The sequence below is a fragment of the Macrotis lagotis genome, chromosome 2, assembly GCF_037893015.1.
Source record: "Macrotis lagotis isolate mMagLag1 chromosome 2, bilby.v1.9.chrom.fasta, whole genome shotgun sequence".
NCBI lineage: Eukaryota > Metazoa > Chordata > Mammalia > Peramelemorphia > Peramelidae > Macrotis > Macrotis lagotis.
Window position 1 is genome coordinate 116,604,329 of NC_133659.1, and position 27,728 is coordinate 116,632,056.

Genomic DNA, 27,728 nt, shown 5'->3' on the forward strand with positions numbered 1-27,728 from the left:
GCATTCAACAAAATTCTGTACTAAGCTCCAGGGATTCAAAATGAAAAAACTAAAACAGAAAACAGAACAAACAAAGTTCTTGTACTCAGGGATCTTATGTTTCATTGGTGGAGAATAACACAAACAAAGATAAAAAGATCTAAAATATATAGAAAGTTAATGCACACTTAGGACTTAAAAATGATGTCCTTAGGAATAAAGAGAAGAGGAAAAAGAATTTGTACAAAAGACAGTTCAAGTCAACAAGCATGTATTAATCTCTTACTATGTGCAAGGTACCATGGGAAGTACTGTGGAAACAAATACAAGAAAAAAATTAAGTTATTTCCTGGCCTTACTGAAATTGCATACTAATTGAAAAAGACAACATATCTCCTAAAAAAAGGAGAGCATCACTTGGGGGTGGAGAAAGGGAATTATGTCTGACTAGTCATTTGGGGGGTCCTTCCTCAAATGGAAGTTTCAGAAAGAGTTCACTAATGGGAGAGAGGTCCTGAGTTCCTGCCATATTCAAAAATCAAAGGTTAGGCAGTAAGTTCCTTGAGGCTGGGGATCTTTTTATTTATGCCAACTTGCATCTGTTACATAGTATCTAGAACCAAGAAGACAAGGAACTTTAAAGTCTCAATTTAAGGGGCTTTTCCCAAAAGCAATGAAAGAGAAAGAAATTTAATCAGTAAAAATTTATCAGAACCTGCTGAAGGGTATTACAGAACAGAGTATAGCAGAAAATCAGAGACCTGTGTTAGAGTCTGGTCTCTGAAATTTAATAGCTGTGTGAAATCAAGCAGGTCATTTAACTTCTCAAAGGTCCTCAATTTCCTCATTTGAAAAATGAGGAAATATTTTTAAATATTCAGATTGTTTTATTTTATTTTATTTTTTTTTAGGTTTTTACAGGGCAAATGGAGTTAAATGGCTTGCCCAAGGCCACACAGCTAGGTAATTATTAAGTATCTGAGACTGGATTTGAACCCAGCTACTCCTGACTCCAGGGCCGGTGCTTTATCCACTGTGCCACCCAGCCTCCCCTATTCAGATTTTTTTTTTAAAAAAGAAAATCTTTAAAATTGCTTCCTGTTGTATTATTCTGCAGTTCCATGATTTAAGTCATTAGATCAAGGCATGGAGGATTATAGTACTTCTAATTCTTTGATCAGGTAAGATTTCTATGGGATCTGTTAGCTCCAAGGGGCAGGTTTATTTAAAGGATCAACTAAAGCAATTGGTATTAGTTCAGTCTTGCTGGTGACTACTGCTCCCCTTCCTTCCCAACACTGGGTAAAAAATTACAAAACATTAAGATCAAGATATCTGCCATTTGCTGAATAAAAAATTAGCATATCTGGGCAGGAGAGCAGTTGAAACTGTTCAGGCAAGCGAATATCTTGCAAAATTCAGACCTGCCATTTCCTGGAGGGAGGGGGGATGGATAGATTGGGCACTAAAATTTTACTGGTAGAATTTAGATAAGTGAAAGCATGAGAAAACAAGATGAAGAGTTATTCATGGGATCATAGTAAAGCTGGAACTGATCTCTAGTTTCATGTAGTTCAATAATCTTCATTTTAAAGAAGAAAAAATAGAGGTCCAGAGAAAGTAAATGCCTTGTCCAAACTCATGCCAAGAATAAGGAGCAGAGCCAGGATTTGAATCTCAGGCTGCATCCTGTCTCCAAATCCAGTGATCCTCTTACGACACGCGATTCTAAAATCTGTCAAACCCTCAGATAAGCCTTGGTTCAATAGTTTTAATCATCTCTTTCGTGATAAGAAAAATATACAAAAGAAAACTAAACTCCCATCATGACAAAATATCTTTAGGACATTGGGAGAACAAATTCTAAGTGATACACAAGTCAGAATATTGAGCTATACTAAAGATTTCCTATTCTAAGAATGGTGGAGGTTGAATTGAGTTTGTTCTGAAATCTGTAGGACACAAGGGAATCTACTTCTCTAACTTTAGAACCACAGGATTGCACTTTAGCATGGCAAGATCCAAGGGGTCTCTTGGAAAGGAGGGAGAAAAAGAGGAAAGGCTAGGGAGAAATAGAAAATAACAACCAGGAACTTTTTTTGACAAAAGAATGAGGTCTGACCCCAAAGAATAACTGTGAAAAGATACCACCTTCATTCCTTTGCAAAGGTAGGAAATCCATAACTATGAAAAACTACTTATTTTCAGATTTTTTTTCAATGCATTGATCACTTTGGTTTATTTTTTTCTGTTTTCTCTTTAGAAAAATTCTTTGTGATGACAGAAATTTAAGCCATGTAAAAACAATAACATCTATAATAATATCTATAAGATTTATGTTAAAGAATGGAGCCTAAATTCAATTAGAGATGCACTGAAGTATAACAAAATTAAGGTATTTTCCTAACTAATGGATTATAATAAAAATAAGGAACAGATGAGACCCTGTCTCTATTTATGCTTTTTGTAGGGTCAAGTAAAGAACAGAGAAAAATAATAAGTCATCACATCACTTTTGGCTAATGAAGACACAAGTTCTCTCTGGCTTTGCTAAGTTCCACAAAAGAATGTTCTGGCACAAAACAAGGTGCTTAGGAATTAAGTTATGCTCAGCCACACCATAGAAAGCTTGGTTGAGCCAAACACACAAAAATGAGTTGAAGCCAGGCCCTAGTAGCCAAGCCCATCACTCAGTCCTGTCCTGGCTTTGACGCTTATTGTTTGCATTCTACTGGGCCAATGACATCTGGAGATCAATGAGCCCTTGTGTCATCACATCATCATTGCTCAGGCTTTGATGACTCTCCAAAGAGCCCGGAACAGAACAACCTTTCATGTCAGGAAAAGCCAACTAAACGCTGCTCCTCAAGTTGAACAAAATAGAGGGATAGAGGGAGGTGTAGAAACGGGGAGATGAAAGGGATACAACAAAGCAGAAAAAAAGGAGGGGCACCTAAATATGCCTTTCTTTCTCCTGTGGATTATCATGTACTTTCCCACCAGTTATGAGCTACAGACACATAAAAAACATCCACATATAGAATGATTTCATTTATTTTACCTAACCAATAACAGCTGTATTTGGATTTGGGTGGCCCCCTTTTTTCCCCCATCAAAGGCACTCTGTAGGTGACAGTGAACAGAGAAGGGAGTCAAGACACTAAAAGGAGGTGATGAAATAGTTAGCTAGTTCCCCATGTCACATGAGAGGATCCATCCTCCTCTCTCTCTCTCTCTCTCTCTCTCTCTCTCTCTCTCTCTCTCTCTCTCTCTTTAGGGTTTTGCAAGGCAAACAGGGTTAAGTGGCTTGCCCAAGGCCACACGGCTAGGTAATTATTAAGTGTCTGAGACCGGATTTGAACCCAGGTACTCCTGACTCCAGGGCTGGTACTTTATCCACTACGCCACCTAGCCACCCCCTCCTCTCTTTTAAGAGTGCCTTCTCACAATAAGAGATGGATGGAACTTTGTTTGCTCATTTTCCATCTATATTACATAACATTTTGTAGCTAATCATTCACAGACAAGGTATTTATATGCCTTTGAATAGTGCATAATGTTTTGCAGAACAGTGTTTAAATTTCTAGGTTTCAATATAAACATCTAAGATATTATTCAATGTGTATTTCAAACTATAGCCTTCACAAAGTAATTATATAAATTGTTATCCCAATTCTGACAGTATGCATTATGCTTTCCCATTTAAAACAAAATTTCTTTCTATCCCATTAATTTTCTAAACTGTTTAAGTTTAAAATGATACTAGACCTTTTACAACCAGAAAGTTTTAACTACCAACAGCCATGTATGTAGAGGAATTGCAGAGAAGTGTCTTCTCAAACATCTCTTCTTTTAGGTCAAACCTTGTTTTGCATCATTAATTTTCAATTATTTTTTTGATTGTTGTTCTTTGCATTTACATAATTGTAATCTGTATATATTGTTTTCCTGGTTCTGCTTACTTCATTTTGCATCCTTTTTAGATGCCTCTTTTGCTTCGATTTATATTCATCAGAGGCAACTAGGTGACTCAGTGGATAGAGTACTGAGCTTAGAATCAGGAAGACTCATCTTCATAAGTTCAAATCTAGCCTCAAATACTGAGCTGTGTAAGCCTGGGTAAGTCATTTAACCTTGTTTGCCTCAGTTCATCTAAGCAATATTGAAAGCTCAATGAGTATATGAAGGATGAATTCTTTGTGTGCATTCCCTCTACCTCATAGCAATAATGGAATGATAGATAGCCTAAGTGAACTGAATTTTTGGAACAGCAAACTATTCCAACAATTAGAGAGGAAGTCACATCTCTGTGTCCAGGTTATCAATAAAGAAAATTAACAGCTGATTCTACAATACAGCAAATTCGTCTCTTAAAAAAAAGGAATTTACTACTGAAAAAGAAAACACATGCTTATATAGCATCTCCATTATGACCAGCATTTGGATATATAAGATTTGGGTTAATGAATGAGGTCTGTTCAAGGTGTCTATTTTTTTTTTGAGTCAATTACCTTGAAAAGTCAGAAATAGTGTGCGAGAAAAACCCTTAAACGCATACAGTAAAAAAAAAAAATCCATGTGTCAATTTCTTAAAGAATATGAAAAATAAGACAAGAATTTTGAAATATCTGGGCTCCAAATTTTCATTTCTCTTTTTATCATCACTTATATTTGTGTGCTTGATACCTTAAAAAGGTTTCCATAGATTTTAGTTTATCCAATTATCACAAGTATTTTTGTCAGTAGGTAGGGGAAGGTGGTATTATCACATTTTTAAAGATAAGGAAAACATTTTTTTCCAGTCTAATTGGTTTCCTTTGTAATGCAATGCATTTTACTTCAGATATTTAAAACCATAGGCTTCAGGGGATTACCAAAGTGATTCATAATAATAAAAATAGAAGTAATAATAATGAATCTCATTTCTGTATTGTTTTAAGACTTTTAAAAGGATTTACAAATCTCAACAATCCTGGAAAATAGATGCTATTATTATCATTATTTTACAGATTGAATATTTATTAGCACAGAATACTAACCTTGCTCAGATTCATATTATCTAGTGTTTGAAGTAATATTTGAACTCAGGTTTTCTTGACTCCATATCTAGCATTCTATCTATCCATTGTGCCTTTATGACCACAAAAATGGTTACGAACCCCCCATTCTAGTTCAACCTCCTCATTTGAAAAACTGGCAAAACTTGGCCCAAATTAGTAAAGTCACTCCATCAGAAAAACTTTGTCTGGAAAACTAAAAATAAGAATTTGGGAAGAATTTGAGAAGAAGTGGAAAAGGAGTAAAACATTTTCATTTACAAACCAATTTGTATACAATATTTTTTTCTTTGACAAAATGACATTTTTCCATCATGTAGATGGAAAGATAAGACACTCGTGTGGAACACAAACCAACTTACTTCATTGTGCTCCAAGCAGCATATCATTAGTTCAGTGAGAATGACCACCCCTGTTCTCCCCACACCAGCACTGCAGTGAACTACAATAGGAGGGTTGCAATTCTTGGTGGTATCCAACATGCTGTTGGTATGGCGACGAACTGACTGTATTTCCTCCAAATATGCTGTAAGACAAAATGCAAATCAGGTTGCAGAAATTCTACATGGTTTCATACAAAGGTTGAAAAAAATTCATGAAGTCATTTTTTTTCCTTTTAAGTGACAATAATTTACAGTTCTTACAAGACACTAATTATTTGGCCAGTACCCACTGTGCAGTCTTGGATCCAGAAAGTACCAGCTGGGAGTCAATTAGTCCATGGGAGAGTTTGGTCCTTTAAATTAAATAGTTCTTTTTAAAAAATTAAATTCTGGTTTTTCCCTTCTGCAAATCCCCAAGTCCCATAAGCAGATGATTCTAGACATTACTTACAGCAATTCCTGCTATTAACAGACTGGGATCAGAACAACAGCAAGGTCCCCTTGAAACTCTTGCCTGTCAAAGCCAATTTCTGGGGAAAGAGAGCATCCATCTGCCCCTTTCTTCCCTTGCTTGTAGAATGAGCCTGAATGTCAACTGAGACTTGACTTCATTTTTTGGTTCTAAAATGGAGATTAAATAGACTTTTTTTTGGACCCAGTGTTCACTACAGTTTTCATTCTGTTATGACAGGGGTATTAAATTAAATGACTTAAGATTAGCTTCCCATCTAGAAACAACATGTGTCATGCTTTCTCCTCATCAAATTGCATTCCTTTCTGTCTTCTGCCTGGCAGAATAGCTGTGTAGTGTTCTGTCCAAGGTCTAGTCTGTTACCCATGCTTACTACTATTTAAGATGGAAAGTCCAATTTTACAAAGGTGCAGTTAATAACAAAATGGATCACAGAAAACAAAGGGAATAAATATCTGAAAATCACAGTTTATACAGAAGTCTCACTTTAATCAATATGGTAAAAGTCAGTCTTAGTTGAGATTTTGCAGTGATTAAAGTGTATCCTACTTCTCAGTAAATCACCTCATCCATATCACAAAATTTAAAACAAATAAAGTCAAAGGAAACTTAGTCAAGACTTCTAAGCACATTTGATTCAATTTAAATATTTATTGAAGATAGGGCAAGTTAAAAGAATTCATGATTCTTATCTATTCAGAAAACAGTATTGAAATAAAAATAACTATTTTTAAAACCTCTCTTTCCATCAAGATTTGATGTGGTTTATAAAATTTTAAACAATGTAAAATAGAACTATTATGGATTAACCAATAATATAAACCACTTAAGAGAAACACAAGAATAATTTACCAGACATTTGAGATAAGCTAATTACTAATGAAGGACTGAGTGACTCTAAGTTTCCCAGCAACTAAGGTTAAAAAAAAGGAAACACACTAGGTGAGATAGTATTCAATATGTGACAAAAGACAACATGTAAATTTGTCTTCAGAGATAACCTTTATCCTAGAAGTATAAAATCAGAGAAATTTATCATATGGATTTCTGTTCAAGGGAAATGAGATTTGGTGGATAGGACTCAACCATTTTATGTGAGAGTTCAAAATCCTGTTCAAAGAGATGATACATCTGTTAATTCTCTTTAAGAAGCATGGGTATAATATCATAAAGTGATTAAATGAAGGAATCTCTTTTAAAAAAGTAAATAATTATCTAGGAACTTTACTTGTTGAGGATCTAACTTAAAAGGATAAACTTTAAACAATCTACAGATCTACTCTATGCTTTTTCAACATTTCAAACTGACCTTCAATTAGATCAAATAGGAAGAAATTTAATGTCTTTTTTAATCGACTTCTGGAGCTCTAGTCAGTAGTTACCAAGACTCCCCCCCACTTTCAGTACCCCAGTAGAGGTTTAATTTGTGGGGGCAAGAACTGGGGACGAGTAGGACACAGAGCTCAGTTTCAGGCCAATATGCCTTCTCTCACCTTGATGGGTAATGTTCTCAGCAAGAGACAAAAGGTAACTTTTGTTTTTAACAATAGGCTGAGCTCCAGGGCAGAGAGTTTCAGGCCAACTTTGGCCTGGACTCTATTATGAATAACGGAATATTCATGAGAATTATATAACTATATCAGAACTGAATCAAGAAATAAAAATGAATAAAAACCCTGGAGGAAAGAAATGGAAAGAGGAAAGAGATGAAAAGGAAAGCTTATAATGAAAGAAAGTAAATCCTACTCAGGTAATCAATCAATTCCTTAAAACCTAGAATTGACCAACTAGAGTGATGTTGCTATGAGGCAGCAAGAAATATCAGAAAAAAATCAAAAGATTAAAAAAAATGAGGGAGAAAATTTAAGTCATTTCATTTTTAAAAAACAATACTGATTTTGAAAATTGATCTATGAAAAATAATTTTAAAATTATTAGATTCTCTGAAAACAATAAAGAAGTGGACACTATATTTTAGGAAATCATTTATTTTTTAAAACTTCCCAGATCTTTTTAAACCCAAGAAATAAAGTGAAAACTGAAAACATCTACCAATTTACCTACTGAACCCCCAAAGAACAAACCCCAAGAATGTTATAGCCAATATGCAAAGTTTCCCTATGAAAGAAAATAAATTCCTTGAATTCACAGAGTAGCAATTCTAAGAATTATAGTCAGGATCACTATGATAGCTATAATGAAAAACAAGAGAAAATCTTAGAATATAAATATTCTAAAAGGCCAAAAATAAAGGCCTACAACTAAGAATAACTTATAAAAACTATAATCCCTATTGAGGAAAAAGTAGGCCTTTAATGGAATAAATAATTTCTGAGCAGTTCTGATGGAAATACCATAAATGACTATAAACTTTAAAATACAAACCCCCAATTCAGAAAAATCTAGAAAAGCAAATTTATTTGAGCAGATGGCAATGGATGTGAGGTAGAGGAAACAAGTGTTCTGTCAGAATTTTAATGCCTTTAAAGGCTTTTTAGGGAATTAAATAAGAAAACTAGAGGTCCTTGAGTAAAAGGGTTTTGTTTTCATGATTGGGCAAAGGGAAGCTTGTTACAAATTTAAAAGGATTAAAAGCGGATAACTAGGTATAGTGGATAGGGTGTTGGACCTGGAGTCAGGAAGATTTCATCTTTCTGAGTTCAAATCTGACCTCAAAATATTTACTGGGTGACCATGAACAAGTCTTGATCCTGTTTGCCTCTATTTCCTCACATGAACTGAAGAAGGAAATGGCAAACTTACTCTAGTACCTTTGCCAAGAGAACTCTAAATGGGGTCATAAAGAGTCAAATATGATTGAAATGACTGAACAAAGGGTGGAAGAGAGGAAGAAAGGGTTGAAATATGCTCATTCTCATAACTCAAGTGCATGAAAAGAAAGATATTACAAATATGGAGCAAGAAAAGAGGAATGTGGGTGTCAGATGAGCCTCACTTACCTGAAAATGACAATGGAAGATGAAACACAAATACAATCAGAAGTCTGGTGCAAAAATACATCAAATTCAACAGGGAAGCAAGCAAACATTGGGGGGAAGGGGGATGTAACACAAAGCATTGTGGAGGTTGATACCTCCCCTTAAAGTTAAGACATAGATTTCTTCACCCATAAAATAAAAGGGTGAAATTAAATAATCTCAGTTCTGTTCAGATCCTCTGGTTCTTTAGGTAGGTAAAAGTCTCAAACATAAGGAATACTTGATTTTCTATTCTATCTCATCTCTTAATCAGGATTTTTTTTTCTGCTGTTGAATTAAAACTTCTATCCTGGGGCAGCTAGAAGACATAGTGAATAGAGCACTGGCCCTGGAGTTGGGAGGACCTGAGTTCAAATTTGACCTCAAACACTTAAGAATTACCTAGCTATGTGACCTTGGGCAAGTCATTTAACCCCACTGCCTTGCCAAAAAAAAAAACAACAAACAACAAAAAACTTCTATCCTTCTGACATTTGAGCCCAGGTTCTCTTTTCTCTGCCTAGAGAGTTGGAGGACATTTGCTTCTGCAGCTGTGGTGAATCCCCTCATTTACTGAATTGTATTCTCTATCAAAAATTCATGAGAAAGTCATTGAGAGAGGTGAAAGAGTGTCCTGAGTGTTGGGAAATGAGAACAACAAAGCTCAGAAGGATCACAGAATCATGAGATAAAATGAAATTCAATGATTGTGAACTTATATTGACAGAACATGAACCTATAAGTGTCAGTGGAAACCAAGGAGGACACAGAATTCCTCCTATAAGTGCTATAAAATTGGGGGTCTCTCTCAATGACCAGTATTTAAAAGGGTTATTTAAGGGATAGAATCCTTCAGAAAAAACAAAGTTTTAGTTAATTCAAACAGTCTGAAGTCCCTGCAACTGGGGAAACAAAAGTTAAGGTGTCTCTTAGTTGGAGTGGTACTAAAGCTGATTGGGTGACCCTGATAAAGCTAGCTCCAATATGATCAACTCCTAGGAGAGGGAGAGATGTAAGGCTGTCTAAGAAGGTATGAACTAGAGCAAAGAGGAAACAGAATAGGTCAAAGTTTTGATGCCAGTCAGCAATAGAATGAAATCTGTGAATGAGTGACAGGAAGACACAGTTTCAGGAAAAAAAAAAAGCAGGGGGTGGGTGATATTTGAGAGGGAAAGGAACTACTGGAGGGAGAGGAACAACAGGATGAAAGGAATTTCATTGACAATGAAAGAAAGAGTCCAAAGTTCACAATGGAAGGGGAATGGGCAAAAGGAGAGAGAAACAGAGCAAAGGAAAAGTGAGAAAAGTTTTATGCCTAGGGTCTTTGTGATAGGAACTTAGGAACTGAAGGGGAAAGGGTTAACCTGAGAGAACAAACTATAGTTCACAAAACTGAAAATTATTTTTCACATAAGCAAACTGTAACCAAGACTACAACACAGGTAATAAGTTACCCCTAAATGTGCTGTTTGCACTGTAAGTGCAACTCTTTAGTGAGACTCTTTAGCACTTTAATGGGACATCTTTCTTTCTTGTATGGCCTGTTTTCAAATAGCAAAGCAATTCAACAATTGCATTCATGAAACAAAGAACTTACATAAAAAGCCTTGAACATCCTCTGGACAACCATGATCTGGCCAGTCAGTATATTGCAAGTGCCACACTGTCCTCTCCTGTCCAGACAAAAGATGTTTGACCTTCAAACCTGTGGTAGCATAGCAACCAGAATCAGTTCGGAACTTTGTGGTCACCTTGAACTTGCCATAGGTGGCTGAGCTGTGTTTAGAGCCCAGTTTGGGCCAGTATCGATGACTCTTGGTTCTTCCGCTTTCCTAAACCACACACACACATACACACACACACACACACACACACACACACACACACACACACACACAAAAAGCAAAAATGAAAATGGATTCAATTCAATTTAAGAAACATTTTAAGCATATATTGTATGTTTAGTACCATGCTGGGGTGGGTTAGGGGGAAATACAATATAAATTTCAGACAGTCCCTACTCTCATGGAACTTACAACTCCTGAGAAGTTATGAGTTAAAAGTAGATTAATATAATACACAGTATTATATAATAAGTGCATTTTTGATTCACAAAGCAAAGTTCTATATGAGAAATCCCAGGGAAAAATGTGGTTGGCATCAGTCTTCTCCCCCTTAAGGGAAAAACCTGATGACAAATCAAATGCTCAGAAGAGAAGAATGGCTTCTCTTTGGAAAAAAACAATCTAGCACTGTGTCTAGCAGAATGTGAATTCTCCATAAGATTTCAATAATCATAACAATCATTACATAAGCAAGTATAGGACTGGAAACTCTTTAAACTTTTTCATTTCTTTCCATGAAATAGAATATCAAAATATCTTCCTGATGTTAGCATCAGGAAGATATTTTGATATTCTATTTGTTTATCCTCAATGGCCTTCCATAAATATCCTTATGAACAACACAATTCCAAAGCTCATGCATATCTTATTATTCCACCCTAGGTACTTTTCCATCTTAAATATTCAGAAGCAACACAATACCTCAAAAAAAAAGTACAAAATCATTTCAGCAGTTTGATCACTAAAACAACATCACTTACAAATTAATATCTTTTTTTTTTTTAGGTTTTTGCAAGGCAAATGGGGTTAAGCGGCTTGCCCAAGGCCACACAGCTAGGTAATTATTAAGTGTCTGAGACTGGATTTGAACTCAGGTACTCCTGACTCCAGGGCCATTGCTCTATCCACTGCGCAACCTAGCCACCCCACAAATTAATATCTAAAAGGAAACATCTAGACAAATGGGAAAAATCAAATCTAGATGATTTTGTAGAAGAAAGAGAATACTGAAGCACAGGGTGAAAAAAAATATAGAATTAATCCATGGGTTAAAAAATTGTAGAATCATAGTAAAAAGAACTCTAATCCAAACATCTAATTTTATAGAAACTGAGAGAGATTAAGCAAGCTTGCCCAAAGACTGTATAGGTAGTAAGTGAACACTGACTTCATTGACTCCAAATGAAATGTTCTCTTCATTGCCCCCATGAGGTTCTTAAGCTGAAGTCTATGAACTTAATTTTTTCTTCTATTTTTAATAATTGTATTTCAATATGTTTGGTTTCCTTCATAATCCCATGTATTTTATTTTACATATTTGAAAGCAACTCCCAAAGGGGTCTATCTAAGATACAAAAAAGTATAGTATGTGAATATTCTAGCTTACAGTCATTCTGAAAATTTGGGACTTCATCATCTTCATTCTCTTTCATCCAAAGAGAATGAGATGAGAAAGAGAATACCGGGAAGAGAGTCAGAGATTCACTGCGTTTTGCAAATAGTATCTGATTTTGACACTTATTCCAGCAACACAAATTCACATTCTTAACAACCTATACTCAAGGAAAAAGCAAATTACAAAGACACATATGTCTGCTTTAATTAAAAAATATTCAAAATTTATCATCTGTTAGATATTTTCAGAAAGGTAACAGTTATTTGTTTTATAAAATATTTTTGGCTTTACAAGATTCTCAGCAGGGTTCCTTTAAATAAGAAATAGCATTCCCTGCAATAGGCAAATTGGAATTGCATTTTATTAAAAATGCAGTTAACACATATCTCCTCAGGCAGATTTATTCCATAAACTGATAATATATCCCATATTAAGAGCCTATGCTAAGTTTTACCCACCTGGGAAAATATAATTATACAGTTAATCTTCAAGGTCAGCAGTGTCTACAATACATCCTCTCTGATGGAATTCCCAGTGTAGAGGAAATCTCATGGCCATAATCTTAATATCAACTTTCCCCAAACTCTGTCCAATCCCTTGCTCATTTACTATTATGCATATTTCCACACCCAGCCCACACTTTAGTGACTAAGAATCTTCAGAAGTCAAAAGATCATCCCACAGTGGAAAAGTTTGAACACCACAGGCCTACAGGAAGAAGGACCTATTAAAAAATTAAAGGAGGAACAAAGGGAGGGGGAGTGGTGAGAAGTTCCCTTAATTTCAACTGTGATTTGTATTAAAAAAAAAAAAAGAGTGAGTAAAGTTTTAGCCTGAGTGATTTTGGTTAGGCATTAAATAATACTTGCTGATTATAAACACTTGGGCAGCATGTTCTAGCAAAAAAAAAAAAAAAAGCTAAAATGGGAAATCTCAGTTTCAGGAAACCTCAGTTCTTATTCCCTAACTTGTCATTTATTTTTAGACAAATCACTTCAAAACTCTGGGCATCAGTTTCTTCTTCTATAAAATGAAAAAGTTTAGATGATTTGGGGGGTTCAAGTTTATGAATCTAATGAGGTGTCAAGATCTTGAAATTTTTAAGAGAAAGGTGAATCATTCTCTCCAGTAATGTAACAAGATTTGACCTGACACCTGGATATGAGTTTGGACATTGCTTTAGATGTCTTCCATTAGTGATCTTAAAAATTTATCTACAAAGTACTGGCTAGTAACCAGACTAGAAGTCTCTTTTAATTCCATTTTCTACTCACCTCTTTACAACAGAAAGAAAATGTATTTTAAGTGTTTATTATTATCAGTGTTAGAAGATGGAGAAAAGAAAAGTGACACCGTTTTGCAGTAAGTAGGACTCCTTTAAAACTTGAGGTGATAAATACTGATAGGCAAAGAAAGGGTTGGTGGGCAACTGGTGTAGATGACAAGAGAAGAAGCCTTCATCTTCTTCATCTTGAAGAGCAAAGCACAAAGTAGGCTGCCTGATCAGCCAGTGGTGTTATTCTCCAATTTCAATAGAATAACTCTGTTTGACTTGGCAAGAGAATAAAAAGAATCTCTCCTCTCCCCAAAGAATAGAGACAGAACAACAGTTTCTGGTCTCTTTTCAGCTGATAAGAACGATGGTATGTGGAGTTGGCCTTGCCCAGGGTTGGAATATATGTCAATTTAAACAACAAGCAAAGCCCAAGGTTCTCAGATTCCAATGGAAAGATTGTTGCTTTGTTTGGCAAACAAAAAGTCATCCAACAATGAAGTTTGTTATTTTACTCTTTGGTTCACAGAAATCTAAGCAGTAGTTTAAAAAGGGATGACAGAGAGGCTACAAGAGTAAATTTTACTCTAAAAGTAAAACAACACCAATAACAAAGCCTAGATGGAAAAGATGAGAAAAATAATTGAATTCCAAGGAGGTAGTGAGGTTAAGCTGAAAATGGGCTGAATTTGGAGCCACTGAACTTGGGTTCAAAACTTAGATTTTTTTCACTTATTACTTGTGCAAACTTGGATAAGTGATTTCACCTCCTAGGGCCTCATCTCCCTCTTACTGAAAATGAGGGCTTTGGACTAGATGGTGGTTAAATAAAGTTCCTTCCAACCCTAAGTCTCTGATCCTATGATCCAAAGAGGATTTATGGGGAAGAGGTAAGTAGGGAGGAAGGTTCCCAAACCAACCATATTGAATTGTTAGTTGCATTCATAGAAAAGGATTTATTCCCCATCATTCCACATACCTCTTCTGCTGTGACCATAGCAATCACATTTACCCCTTGCTCCCACACCATCTGCCAGAAGTCATGGCAGGTATGGGGCAGAGGACCTTGAGTTGCTATATAATGCCATTGTTCTCCAGCAACAGCTACCTAAAAATCAGAAAGAATACCATTAATACAAATCCCATGAAACCTTTCACCATCTTAAAAATTTATCTTAATAAAAATGCCAAAAAAACTAAGCCATATGATTAGATGAAGGAAGGAAAGAAGAGGGGAGGGGAAGGGAAGGAAATGAAAGCGATTAATATTATCTCCATTTTATAGTTGAGGAAACTGAGGCAAATAGAAGTTAAATGACTTGGCCCAAGGGACATATAGCTAATGAGGCTGGATCTGAAAGCAGACCTTCCTGATTCTAAGCCCAACACTTTAATATAGATGAACTCTGATATTTATAGAATAAAGATCCTTTGCTCAAATCATGTGTTAAAAATTTGACCATATTTTATCCTTGAACATAAAAGGGAAATGATATATCTCCTATGCTTGATTAAATTAAGTGTTTCTACTGCTAATTCAATTTTACTCAATAGACAATTTATTAAGCATCTATCAAAGACTATTAAACATTGAGGATACAAAATGGGAGGTGATTTAAAACTTTTTCAGATATACAAATTCGAGAAAATTTGGGGAAGATTCCAATAACTTATTCAATCCTAACAATCTAATAGTATAGTTAGTATTCTCTCTCTCTCTCTCTCTCTCTCTCTCTCTCTCTCTCTCTCTCTCTCACACACACACACACACACACACACACACACACACACACAAAATCTATGACAAAAAGTCAGATTCCATGAAATTTCAGTAAAAAGAGAAAAAAAATTCACAAATCTATAAATTGTTCACTTATTTTATGTCTGGCAATACATGTAGAATGTAACTATGTATCAAAAAAACAAGATGCCTGGGGAAAGTAATTCATTATAATGGAATATGATTGTCTGAAAGAATAAATACATTTCGGTAATTAACAGTGGCAGAATGGAAAAATATTCATTTTTTTCCATAGTCACAAATTTGGTAAGCTATGAACTCAAGAAAGCTACTTCCCATCACTACTTTCATTTTCCTGATACTAAATGTAGATTTGGATAATTTACAAAGAGCTGAGAATATATGAAAAATAATTAGGTTGTTTGAGCTCATTCTGCTAAACTTCATGCTAAATTTTTGTTTAAATACTGAAGAAAATATTAAATATTGAAGAAAATATTGCACTTTCATTTTCCCAGAAGTATAACAACTAAAGAAACCTGATTTTTTTTTTAATTGTTTTAGGGAACATGTCTCCCTGTGGTGGAAGTGAAAACTGCTGCTCTGTAAGCCAGCACTGGGCAGGAATGTAATAAAATCACATAGATCTTTATTCCATCATACCCTACAACAATTCTTTTTCAGTACAATCCCACATGCCCAACCTCATATGCCCTCCAAAATGAGAAGAGAAGGGCTTGTGATCTTGGACTAAGACAAATCACCCCTATGCAGCTGGAAGTGATCTTAAAAGGATACTAACATTTAGCTCATGGCCACTGTTCACTACAAAGTTAAAAATATCAGATGAAAACAGCCACAAACAAAAGGACTGGCCAAAGTGCTTAAGGCTATGCTAAGATGAGCAAATGGATGCTTTGAAGGGAGTCTCTGTGCCCTGAGCCACAAAACTGACTTGAAAATCGAGAGGCCAGTTCATTTAAACTCATCAACCAATATCCATCCTTAAATGATCTTGAAAGCAATGAACTTTGTACATGAGTTTGGCATTGAGTTTTCATTCAATTTTTTATGCTCCATGAAATACCACATTAACATGACTCTAACCAAGCAAATCCTTGTCAATTGCCCTCTCATTATCTAGACATATTTTAGTTAAAGCTGCTAAACTGCATTTTCCTATTATTTGTGGGAAGTAAAATTCATGTACATTTAAAAGTTAGTCTTATCTATGGAATTGTGCTTCTCAAATTAGACTTTCTGGCACATGTTTTATGTGATCTTTAAATATTCTAAGAGGATGCTGCCTAAAGCATTTTACCACATTCTCAAGCAATGACCAGAGTTTATTAAAATCTAAATTAAATATACACACAGCTAGTACAAGCTACTAAGGTAGATTTCAAATATGACTCCACCTTCTAAGCAAATGAACATGTTTGGTCTCTGTTAGCTGCCCCCTTGGAACCCAGAGAATACTGACAAGACACAAAATTATATTCCAAAACCATGACTACATGTTTTTGCATGCTCTGTGGATCTCATATAAATGTTATGTCCACTATGGCAACAAATGATGAATGAGACTCTCAGAAGGTGGTTGAGGAAGGGAATACCTCTCTGCTAGTAAGTATCTCTGAGCATAGTTCAAATAATGACAGTCACTTTCCAAAGGTGGGAAAGTAATGGAAAATTGTAGGTGACATTCTATTAACAGTATGAATATAAAAATGTTACCTATACATATAACTTTTCAGATTATCCTTTGATCTACTATTCCATATTAGGATTATAATTTGAAGCCATAAATCAAAGCTAAGATACTGATTTTTACTTTCTCTCTCTCTCTCTCTCAACATAAATAAACTGAACAATAGGTTGGTTGTTCTGCCTATCAGGATTCTTCTAATAATGCATAGGAGTATTAAAAAACAGGAATAGCTGACTTTAGATACAAAAGCTCTATATAGAGTCACAGCACATTCTTTATACTACAAAAAGAAAATGATTATAACTGATTCTGGAAGGTACTTTAATATTTAGTGGAAGTTAAAAAGATTGTGCCAATATTGCCATGGGTTAGGGTCAAAGATTAAAAATCTTACAGGATAAGGAATACACTGTCAAAAAACTTCTTGGAGCTGAGGTTCACTAACCCTTATCATAAACATATATACAACTTTTCCCCACACTTCATTAAAGGCATATGGATGAATTTCCATTGCTTCCTCCAAGAAAAGAAAATAGTATAAATGAGCAAGGAGGGAAAAGATAAGAACAGACAAAATATCCTAACTAGTTTAATAAATTATGTCTTATACTAGCTAAAGAAAGTATGTATGCATACGTATATGTGCATATGTGACACACCATTTAACTACAAATTCTGACTCAGAGTAGAATATAATGGACTAAACTTATATCCTGAGAAAAACACATTGCTCATGATGAAATTATCCATATCCAAGAAGAACTACTAATTACAAGTCTTTAATAATTCAAAAATTCTGTGAGAACAGTGTTGTAAAGATCTGTTTGCACTTCATAAAATGAAAATCAGCCAAATCTCTAAAGCTAATGAGATGATTAGCTGACTAAAATCTCACCTAAACCAGTTTGAATTCTCACTGCAGTCCACATAGGCACATGTTATAATGATCACTACCAAATCAACTCAGAGGAATCTTCAGACTGTAAAATTTTTCTATTTTCTATTGCACATCTGATTTGTTCTGTCCTTCATTTTTTTTAAAGTTTTTTTTCAAGGCAAATGGGGTTAAGTGGCTTGCCCAAGGCCACACAGCTAGGTAATTAATTATTAAGTGTCTGAGGTTGGATTTGAACTCAGGTCCTCCTGACTCCAAGGCCAGTGCTCTATCCACTGCACCAACTAGTTGCCCCTTGTCTTTCATTTTCAAAGAGGATCAATGATATCACAGGGTGACACTTTGACTTGCATCTTAATTGGATTTAAGTGTCAGAGAGCTGCACAAAGTCATCAACTTCATTTTCCTTTTCAGAGTCATCAGAGTCCAGCGGCAAGACAAAAATCCAGAAGAATGATGATGACTTGGAATGCAGTGGATGATTTTGGTGTTTTCAATGTCTGTTGAATATAGCACCTGCTTCAGTTACTTTCCTGGCCACTGTTCTCATGTGCCTATTCTGCCAGGGGCAAGTCTTCATATGCTTGGAGAACATCCTCCAACTCACTAATGAGTTTGAGGCCTGTTTTTGAGCTACCCACAACCTGGTTTAGATAGGTCTGCTGAGAGTTTTACTGAAATAGGGCTACTGTATATGCACAGTTTCTTGAAGTCAGAGGTGAGAGACTGGTGACTTGTATGGATGCCAACAAATCATAAAAAGGGCTTAGTTAACTCTCACACCTGCTGACCCTCCTTTAATATCCCAAAGACCCCATGGTTGACAGATAAACATACAAAAAATTACTTAAAATATAAAGTTTTTTTTTGGAAGGTAGAGGTCTTAAACTTCAACCTACGAATTTCAAATTTCTCACTTCTCCTTCAACCTGGAAGACCCAACTATAACTTATCCAGAATTTCTCTGGGGGTTGAAGCTCTGTCTTGAGGTGTAGGCCTATCACAATACAACCGCTATGGTTCTTCTGGGTTAAATGTAATTGTCTATGCATTTTCTCTGACTTCAGGCTGAAGCCACTGAAACCAGAAAAGCTGCAGTCATCCTTCTTCAAAATGCCTAGCACCAGGTACAGCCATTTCAAGCAAGATGAACAGGAGGCAAAGGCCACTGACCATTTACATGGCCAGCAAAACAATAGTCTTCCCCATGAGGCAGTATATAATGTGAGCTTGGTAAAGGCAGGTATAGGCATAGACAGGAATCAAATTCAATCCATAAATGAAGTACTGATTAATTAGGAAAACTAGCTCATAACAACAATTGCCCAACAGAGATTTGCCCAGATCTATCTCTGACCATCCTGAGACTCCCCTCCCTGACTACAGGCTCTGTCTTCTGTCTCTTGCTCCTAAAAGACCCACTCTAGGACAGGTACTGCACAGCCCTAGCTCATGATCCATGAAGAAATTCCAGGGGTTCCATAAATTTCAATAGGAAAAGAATTGCATCTTTATTTTCACTAACTTCTTGATGAAATTTATCATTTCCTTCAACTACCAATATTTTAAAACCATTATTCTGAGAATTCCATAAGCTTCACCAGACTGCCACAGGGTACATGTTACCAAAAAAAAAAAGGTTAAGATCCTCTTCCTTAGGAAGAACACCATGGGTCTCAGGACAGGTATAATCTGGAACACCCAGAAGTACAAGACAGAGCAGGGTGAAGGTGTGGCAAAAGACTGATAGCAACCATGTGAGAAATTCTCAACTCATCTTTGATCTTTATTGATCTCCACAGCCTTTTCTACTGTCACCCTCCCATCCCTCAAAAAACAAGTGGTTTGTGTATGAAGGAACTTGAACACAACCCATTTTCAACTGGATTCTGATTCTTTCATTTCAGCAATAGTGAAATACAAGGCAATAATAACAAAGTGAAAATGACTTGAGTGAGGAGGGCAGCTAGGTGGCACAGTGGATAGAGCACCGGCCTTGGAGTCAGGAGTACCTGAGTTCAAATCTGGCCTCAGACACTTACTTAATAATTACCTAGCTGTGTGGCCTTGGGCAAGCCACTTAACCCCATTGCCTTGCAAAAAAACCTCCTAAAATCAAAACAAAACAAAAAAAAATTGACTTGAGTGACATCTTTTTTTTTTTAATTCAGTGCTATAATCCATATGGGAAGTAAAAAAATTCAATTCATTTGCAGTGAAAGGGCATCCAAAATATGTATACTTGACTCTCCTTTCTTGTTGAGACTACTAGTTTGAACAGTTTTTTCCCTCCCTGCAGTAACAGACATGCCCTTCCAGTTTACTAAGAAAATTATGGGCATCCAGAAACATCCCCTAAGGGTTTGGGAAAAAGCCAAATATTACAATGGGAAACCCTCAAGTTATTCCTCATTCTTTTATTCTCTTAATATACAGGTCTTTCTTTGTAAAATTTCCCCCCCACACTTGCTTATTTACCTTGATATGGGAGGCATTGATATACCCAGTGCTATTTTCTTTGGTTGGTACCAGCCCAACACGATTTTCCTCATAGGGGACCACCTCACGGATTCGACTACGTTCAGCATTTTCTGGGAGTGTGGCAGTAGTGAAAACACCATCTGGCTTCTTCTTTGGAATTTGCTCATATTCTGTAAATACCAATCCTTCTTCCAATTTCTTCTTCAGGGTTCTAAACTGCAAAAAAATAAAATAAAATTTCAATTCTTTTCAATTGTGTCATTTTAAATGGTTCAAATACAAACTCATCTTTAAATATGCTTATAATCACAGCAGTGATAAGAGTTTGCTAGAGCATACTTTATATAAGATCTCAATGGAATTTGGAATAGTGAATTAGTATGGGAATTATCAAGATTTCATCCTTTTTAGTTGTTTTTCTTTCGACTACATTATGCAAAAGAATATAATGTGAATCATAGACAGAAGGCAAAACTCCAAAGGACATTCCATTTTTGCCAAACAATTCATTAACACCTATTTGTAAAGACATAAGCTCAAATTGATCATCTGACATTTAATACTGGGGAATAACTGAATAAGTTTTAATCTTCATGGATCTCATTTTCCTAATTTTTAAAATGATAGCCTTTTGCCATATTTTCTTTTGAGATTTCTTTTATATATCAGTAATCCTGAATGCTATACATTTAAATTAAATAACCATCACTGCAGCAAACTTATACTTTAATACTTGCTCAATCAATTAACTATCCCATTCATCACAACAGCTAATTTAACATGAAGCATCCTTGTCAAGACTCTAGGGTTCCTCATACATCTCCCTCATTCTTACCTGAAAATTTAGCTTAAAACTTTTTTAAAAAACTAAGATTCTTTTTTTTTCTTCTCCTCTTCCCATACCACTCAGATGATTTCTTCCAGTATCTCCTATTTCATTTCTTACATGAAAAGATTGGTAGTCATCCTCATTACCAAAGCAAGCATCCCAGCAGGCACCCTTGATCTCTTGTCCTCCATTCTTCTCTAGTATAGTTGCAGGAGGACAGGAGTTTGAATCCAGCCTCAGACACTTGACACTTACTAGCTGTGTGACCTTGGTTAAGTCACTTAACCCTGATTGCTCCGCACCCAGGACCATCTCCAGTCGTCCTGATTCATATCGGGCCACTGGATCCAGATGACTCTGGAGGAGAAAGTGAGACTGGTGTCTTAGCACCTCTCTTTCAAATCCAATTTGTGTGCTTGTCATAGCATCACCTCCCTGATGTCATGGTTCTCTTCAAGAACGAAGGACAAACACCATAATCATTATTATCACTATCACTCTGACTCTCCCCATCCAGTGGTTTCTTTGCTGCTGCTTTTTAAATGTGTTCATATCTCCCTCATTCAAACAAAAACAAAAAGAAAAACAAAACTCATTTGATCCTAGCATCTCTGCAAACCCTCACATTCACAATTAAATGTTTTATGAAAAAATAAATTTGTTTCTGAACCTCTGCAGTCTAGCATCTGACCTCATAAATTCAATTGCAATTTCTCATTTTAAAGTCATCAATGAACTATTAATTGAAAAACCTAATGGCTTTTTCTCAATTCTCAAAAATTCTTGACCTCTCAGAAATCTCTGATATAGTCTATCACCCTCATTCCTTGAAAATTCTTATATTTTCATGATACTGCTCTCTTCTGGTTCTTATTTTAACTATCTACTCCGCAGTCTCCTTTGCTGGATCTTTATCCAGGTCATGGTAATTAAACATGGCTATTTCTCAAGACCCTTAGCTGGGTACTCTTTTTCTATATACTATCTCTCTTGATCTCATCAACTCCCTTGGTTTTAATTACCAAGACTATGCAAATAGTTTCCAGATTTATAGTTCTAGCTTCTACAATCACCAAATGCCTTTAGGATATCTCAAATCTGACATCCTATGAGAATCTCAAATTCAAGATATTCAAGGCTGAATTAATCTTTCCCCAAAACCCTTCCTCTCTTCCTAACTTTCCTGTTACTATTGAGGGTATCATTCAGTCACCTAGGCTTACTACCTTGGCATCATTTACAGTTTCTAACTTATACTCACTATATATCCAATATAATATCAAGTCATGCTATTTTAAACTTTAAAACATCGCTAATACATGACCACTACTATCCACATACATAATCACCACTTTTCTACAGGCACTCATCACTCATGCCACTAGGACTATCGAAATGATTTGTTTGTTTGTTTGAAGATTTGTTTCATTTCATTCATTCATTCATTACTTATTTACCTATTTAGCTGGTTGGTTGGTTGGTTGGTTGGTTTTAGTGAGGTAATGGGGTTAAGTGACTTGCCCACGGTTACACAGCTAGTAAATATCAAGTTTCTAGGGTACAATTTGAACTTGGGTCCTCTTGACTCCAGGGCAGGCGATCTAACTACAGTGCCACTTAGTCACCCCAGATTTATTATTTTTAAAAACTGAGTTCCAAATTATTTCTGTCCTTACAGACCCTCCTCCATTTGATAAAATAAGCAATTTGAAACTCATTTTACATGTAAAATCATGCAAACCATATTTCATAATAGCCATCTTGCAAAAAAAAAGGCAAGAAAAATAGAGTGGAAAAAATGTATGCTTCAATTTACACTTAGAATTAATCAGTTCTCTCCCTGGAGGCAGATAGCATTTTTCATCATGAGCCCTTCCAAACTGTCTTGGATCATTATACTGATCAGAATAGCTAAGTCTTTCACAGTTGATTATCATTACAATATTGCTGTTATTATGCACAAAGTTCTCTTTTTAAAAAATATTTTATTTGTTTTTCCAACTACATGTAATGACAGTCTTTACCAATCTTTTTTTTGGCAAGGTTTTGAGTTTTACATTTTTCTCCCTCCTTCCCTTCCCTCCCTCCCTTCCCCCTGACATAAAATAATCTGATATAAGTTCAACATTTATATTCAGGACTGTGTTGTAAGAGAAGGATCAAATCCAAATAAAAGGGAAAAAAATAGAGAGAAAAATTACATAATACATAAGACAGCTTTTAAAAATTGAACAAAATAAGCTTTAGTCTTCACTTAAACTCCACAGTCTCTTCTCTGAATAAGGATGGTATTTTCCATCATAAGTCTTTTAAAATTGTCTTTGATTACTGTACTGCCGCTGAAATGAACAAGTCCATCATAGCTGATCATCACTCCATGTTGTTGTTAGTATGTATAATGTTCTTCTGGTTCTGCTCACTTCACTCCATACAATCAATGTTCTCTTGATTCTGCTCACTTCATTTTGCATCAATTCACATAAGTCTTCCCAGGTTTTTCTGAAATCATCCCCTTCATTATTTTTTATAGCATAGTAATATTTTATCACAATCATATACCACAATTTGTTTAGCCATTCACCAGCTAATGGTCAGGCCCTCAGTTTCCAATTCCTTGCCATCACAAGAAGAGCTGCTCTAAATATTTTTATATATAAAACCCTTTGGTTTAACTTGGAGCTCTCTGAATTATAGGTCTAGTAGTGGTATTGCTAGGTCAAAGTGTATGTACCTTTATATTCCCTTGAGCATAATTCCAAATTGTTCTCCAGAATAACAGTAGATTACTGTCCCAATTTTTCTACATCCCCTTCCATATGTGCTATTTGCCTTTTCTGATATGGTAACTTATCTGATATATTATATATATATATATATATATATATATATATATGAGGTGGCACCTCAAATTTACCTTAATTTGCATTTCTCTCAATAGTGATTTAGAATATTTTTTAATATCACTATAAAATTTTGATTTCTTCTTCTAAAAACTAGCTGTTCTATCCTTTGATGATTTATCAACTGGGGAATAACTCTTGTTTTTATAAGTTTGATTGAATTCCCTATATATTTGAGAAATGAAGTCTTTATCTGAGGAAACTTGCTTTAAAATTTTTCCCGTTTCCTGCTTTCCTTCTAATTTTGGCTGCATTATTTTGTTTATCCAAAACCTTTTTAATTTCATGTAATCAAAATTATCCATTATCCAGAATCATCCCCTCTTTCTCAAATGGTCATAAATTCTTCCCTTATAGATACAACAGGTAAAATTTTCCATGCTTCCCTTACTCCCTTACTTGTTCCTGATATCCTCCCTTTATGTTTAAATCATATTTAAATCTTTTTATGTGGTATAAGATGTTGGTCTATACCTAGTTTCTGCCAAACTGCTTTTGCCTCCAAAGCTTATATTTTTGGATTTACCAAGCAGTAGATTATTATTTTCATACACTACAAGTCAATATGCTGCTGTGAATTGTATAACTAATCTGTTCCACTGATTCACCAGTGTTTCTTAGCCAGTAGCAGATTGTTTTGATGACTACCATTTTGCAATATAGTTTGAACTCTGGTGCAATACTTTCTAGTTGCTCTCTTCACCTCAAGCTTCAACCAATTCATTCTCTAGTCAACTACCTAAGTGATCTTCCTAAAGTATAGAATTGACCATAGCCTGCTCCTCCCCACCTCTGTTAATCTCAATCTCTCTCTCTCTCTCTCTCTCTCTCTCTCTCTCTCTCTCTCTCTCCCTCCCTCCCTCCCTCCCTCCCTCCCTCCCTCCTTCCCCTCCACACTCCCTCCCCTGGCAGACTGAGCACTCTGAGACAATTGGCTAAAAGTCTATTTCTATATTATTTAATGCATTTCTCATGGAGTCTTTCATCCTGTTATCACAATTGTTTGTACTTGAAAATATTTCAAGAAAACTTTCCCTGATCCTACTATCTCAGTCTCTGATTCTGGCTCTTCTCTTTTTTCCCTTCATCTTTGTGTCTCTTTCTTTCTCTGGCTGTTTCTTTCCTCGCACCAATCCCACCCCCCCCCCCTTCCCACTCCCACACCCACTCACTCACTCACAAAACTCCAGCAGTTCCCTGATACGTTTAGGATTAAAAATACAATTCTCTATCTTCTAAAGTCCTCCATAATTTGGCACCTTCCCTCCATGTCAGTCTTCTTATACTTTATTCTTCTCCATGTCCAGCTACAATCCAGCTACACTGACCCACTGGCTGTTCCTCATGCATAACACTCCATCTCTGGACTTCATGCATTTCCACCAGGCCTTACCTATTATTCATAGAAGACTCTTGCACCTCTCCTCTAACTTCTAATGTTCCTAGGTTCCTTCACAAATTGGGTCAAAGACAATCTTCAGCAGGAGACCTTCTCCAGTCTTTCCCTCTCCACTAACACACACCTGCTAGAATCTTTCCTCTTAGACTACCTACCATCAACTCAGTATATCTTGCACATATGTAGTTATTTGAATATTGTTTCCCCCATTAAAATGTCAGTACTTTTAATAGTGCTTTTAAGAAAGTAAGCATTTAAATGCTTAATAATTAACTGATAGTTCTCTAAAGTGAGGATTTTTTTTCCCCTAGATTTTCTCTTCGGATCCTTCCCCTCTATAATCTTAAATTATGGTAGACCGAGCACTCTGTAACTACTGGCTAAGTGCCTATTTCTATATATAATATATTACATTTCCCATGAAGTCTTTCATCTTCTTACTCCAATTGTTTCGAACTGAACATATTTCAAGAAGGCTTTACAGCTATGTATTTAAAAGGCTTTTTTGTTGATCAACCCACTAATCATATGAAAATAAAACTAGAAAACAATCCAAAGAGAATTCAAAAGTTGAGCTCTGTTAGTACTATGTCAAATTTGTTCAGCATGGTTCTGCCACTTCCTAGCAGCAGTAGAGTGTAGGAAAATAAAACCAGAGCTAGAAGAAACCTTAGACTACATAGGTCAACACTTTTATCTTACAGATAATGGAACAGAACATGAGAGATAAAGGAATTTGATCAAGGTCTCCTGAATAGAGCTAAGATTTAAATCCAGGTCTTCTGATTTTCAAGTTCAGAACCTTTACACTATAAAACAAATGGGCTCCAGACAAGGGAATCTGGAAGCAATAACCAGGGAGAAGGTGAATATGTATTTATGTCTATTTATGCATTTCAGAGTATAGGTTTGCCTGAAGAAGATCTTAATTTAGAAAGACTATGGTCATCCAACTGCATTCTGGGCCATTGCCAGTTGTCTTAATTTTTTGTCTTGCTATTAGACTCTGATGACTCTGGAGGAGAGAGGCTGATAAATTTTGCACAGTTCTATCTCACTTTAATCCAATTCATTCACAAATCAAGACATCACCCTTATGATGCCATTGATCCTCTTAAAGAATGAAGGATAAATAGTATTAAATAGAATACTTTTTGTATCAGAAGTCTTCCTAAAGAGTTGTGGGTAAAGCAAATGACTATATAACAACTCATATTTTAAATGCAGGAGGGGAAGCTTGCATATTGTAAGGGAATCCTATGGGCAATCCTTTTGTTATCTATTTTGCAAATGCAGATTTTTTATATGTTGTGTCCTAAAATGAGTCACACTTTTATATATTTTAGGCAATTTCAATATCCAGAGAAGAGATCTGAGAAATCATTTGGTTCAAACTCCTCATTTTGCAGGTCATACAGCCAGTAGGACTGGTCATTTGAATCAAATAGCACTTCACCTCCTTGACAAATATTAAAAAAAACTGAGGCAATGTTAAGTGACCAAGTAAATATAATAAATGGAGAACAAGAATGAGAATATTGCATTGTTAAATAAATAAATTAGTGTGTTGTTGAAAATATATCTCTAACACGATGAACAAAGAAACAAGGAAAGTAATCTCTTCTAAAAATTTGGAAATGATGATGGAAAGAAACTCAGAGAGAAAACATATGTTCAGCAAATCCAATACTTACCCTGTCATCCATTGTCATTCGAGATGCATCATCTTGGTTAACTTCACGTCCTGGAACCCGGGCCACTGAGAGCCCATTCAATGCTGCTAACATGAGTGGCCTCTTCTGAGCCTCCAAGCCTGCCATCTTCTGCTTCTCTAGATTCTTTTGGCAAGAAAAGGCATGTTCTCATTCTCTCTGAGTAATTGTTTATAATACCAATAGAATACAGGAATGCATTTTAATCTCCCCAAATCTGTAACTCCCTAGCCAAGGAATGTAGATGATCACTATTAGCAGAGTAAATCCAAAAACAACTTTCCTACTCTTCTCCTTGTGCCCCAGTAAACCTGTTGCTACCTGAGTGATGAGTTTTTACTTTCAAAGGAAAGACTCCTAAGGAGTAACAAATAAATACCACCAGAGAGCTCATAGAACTAGGTGAGGGCCCCTATATATCTATAAGACTTTGTTTTTAAGTAGGTGACAGGGAATATGTGTTGTAGTCATTAGACTGTGATGTAATCTATTGATGCCATCTAATGATGGCAATAGTTTAAATCACCCACTCACAAAGTTCTCAAGTTCTAAGTAACTGCTAGGTCACATAATAAACAGTAAGAGCTTTTTGTGCTCCCAATCAATAAGCATTTATTAAGCTCTTTCTGTGTTTCAGGTGAATGGGGGGGGGGGTTGACCCTGACTTTAAGAAGCTTA

At 35.7% G+C, this 27,728-nt stretch overlaps 1 protein-coding gene across 5 annotated transcripts in view; it reads right to left on the bottom strand.

Moving 5' to 3' along the window:
- The window catches only part of PTPN14 (protein tyrosine phosphatase non-receptor type 14), a 251,889-nt gene that overhangs the window by 13,800 nt on the left and 210,361 nt on the right, over positions 1 to 27,728 (bottom strand). For 4 of the 5 annotated variants that reach the window (XM_074222657.1, XM_074222659.1, XM_074222656.1 and 1 more), the window contains 5 exons: positions 27,033 to 27,176; positions 20,208 to 20,426; positions 14,362 to 14,490; positions 10,467 to 10,701; positions 5,399 to 5,562 (listed from right to left, as the gene is read on the bottom strand). In XM_074222657.1, the coding sequence (XP_074078758.1) occupies positions 5,399 to 5,562; positions 10,467 to 10,701; positions 14,362 to 14,490; positions 20,208 to 20,426; positions 27,033 to 27,176 (891 nt within the window). Of the gene's footprint in view, positions 1 to 5,398; positions 5,563 to 10,466; positions 10,702 to 14,361; positions 14,491 to 20,207; positions 20,427 to 27,032; positions 27,177 to 27,728 lie in introns of those variants that run through there. The other variant, XM_074222660.1, reaches the window with a different exon arrangement.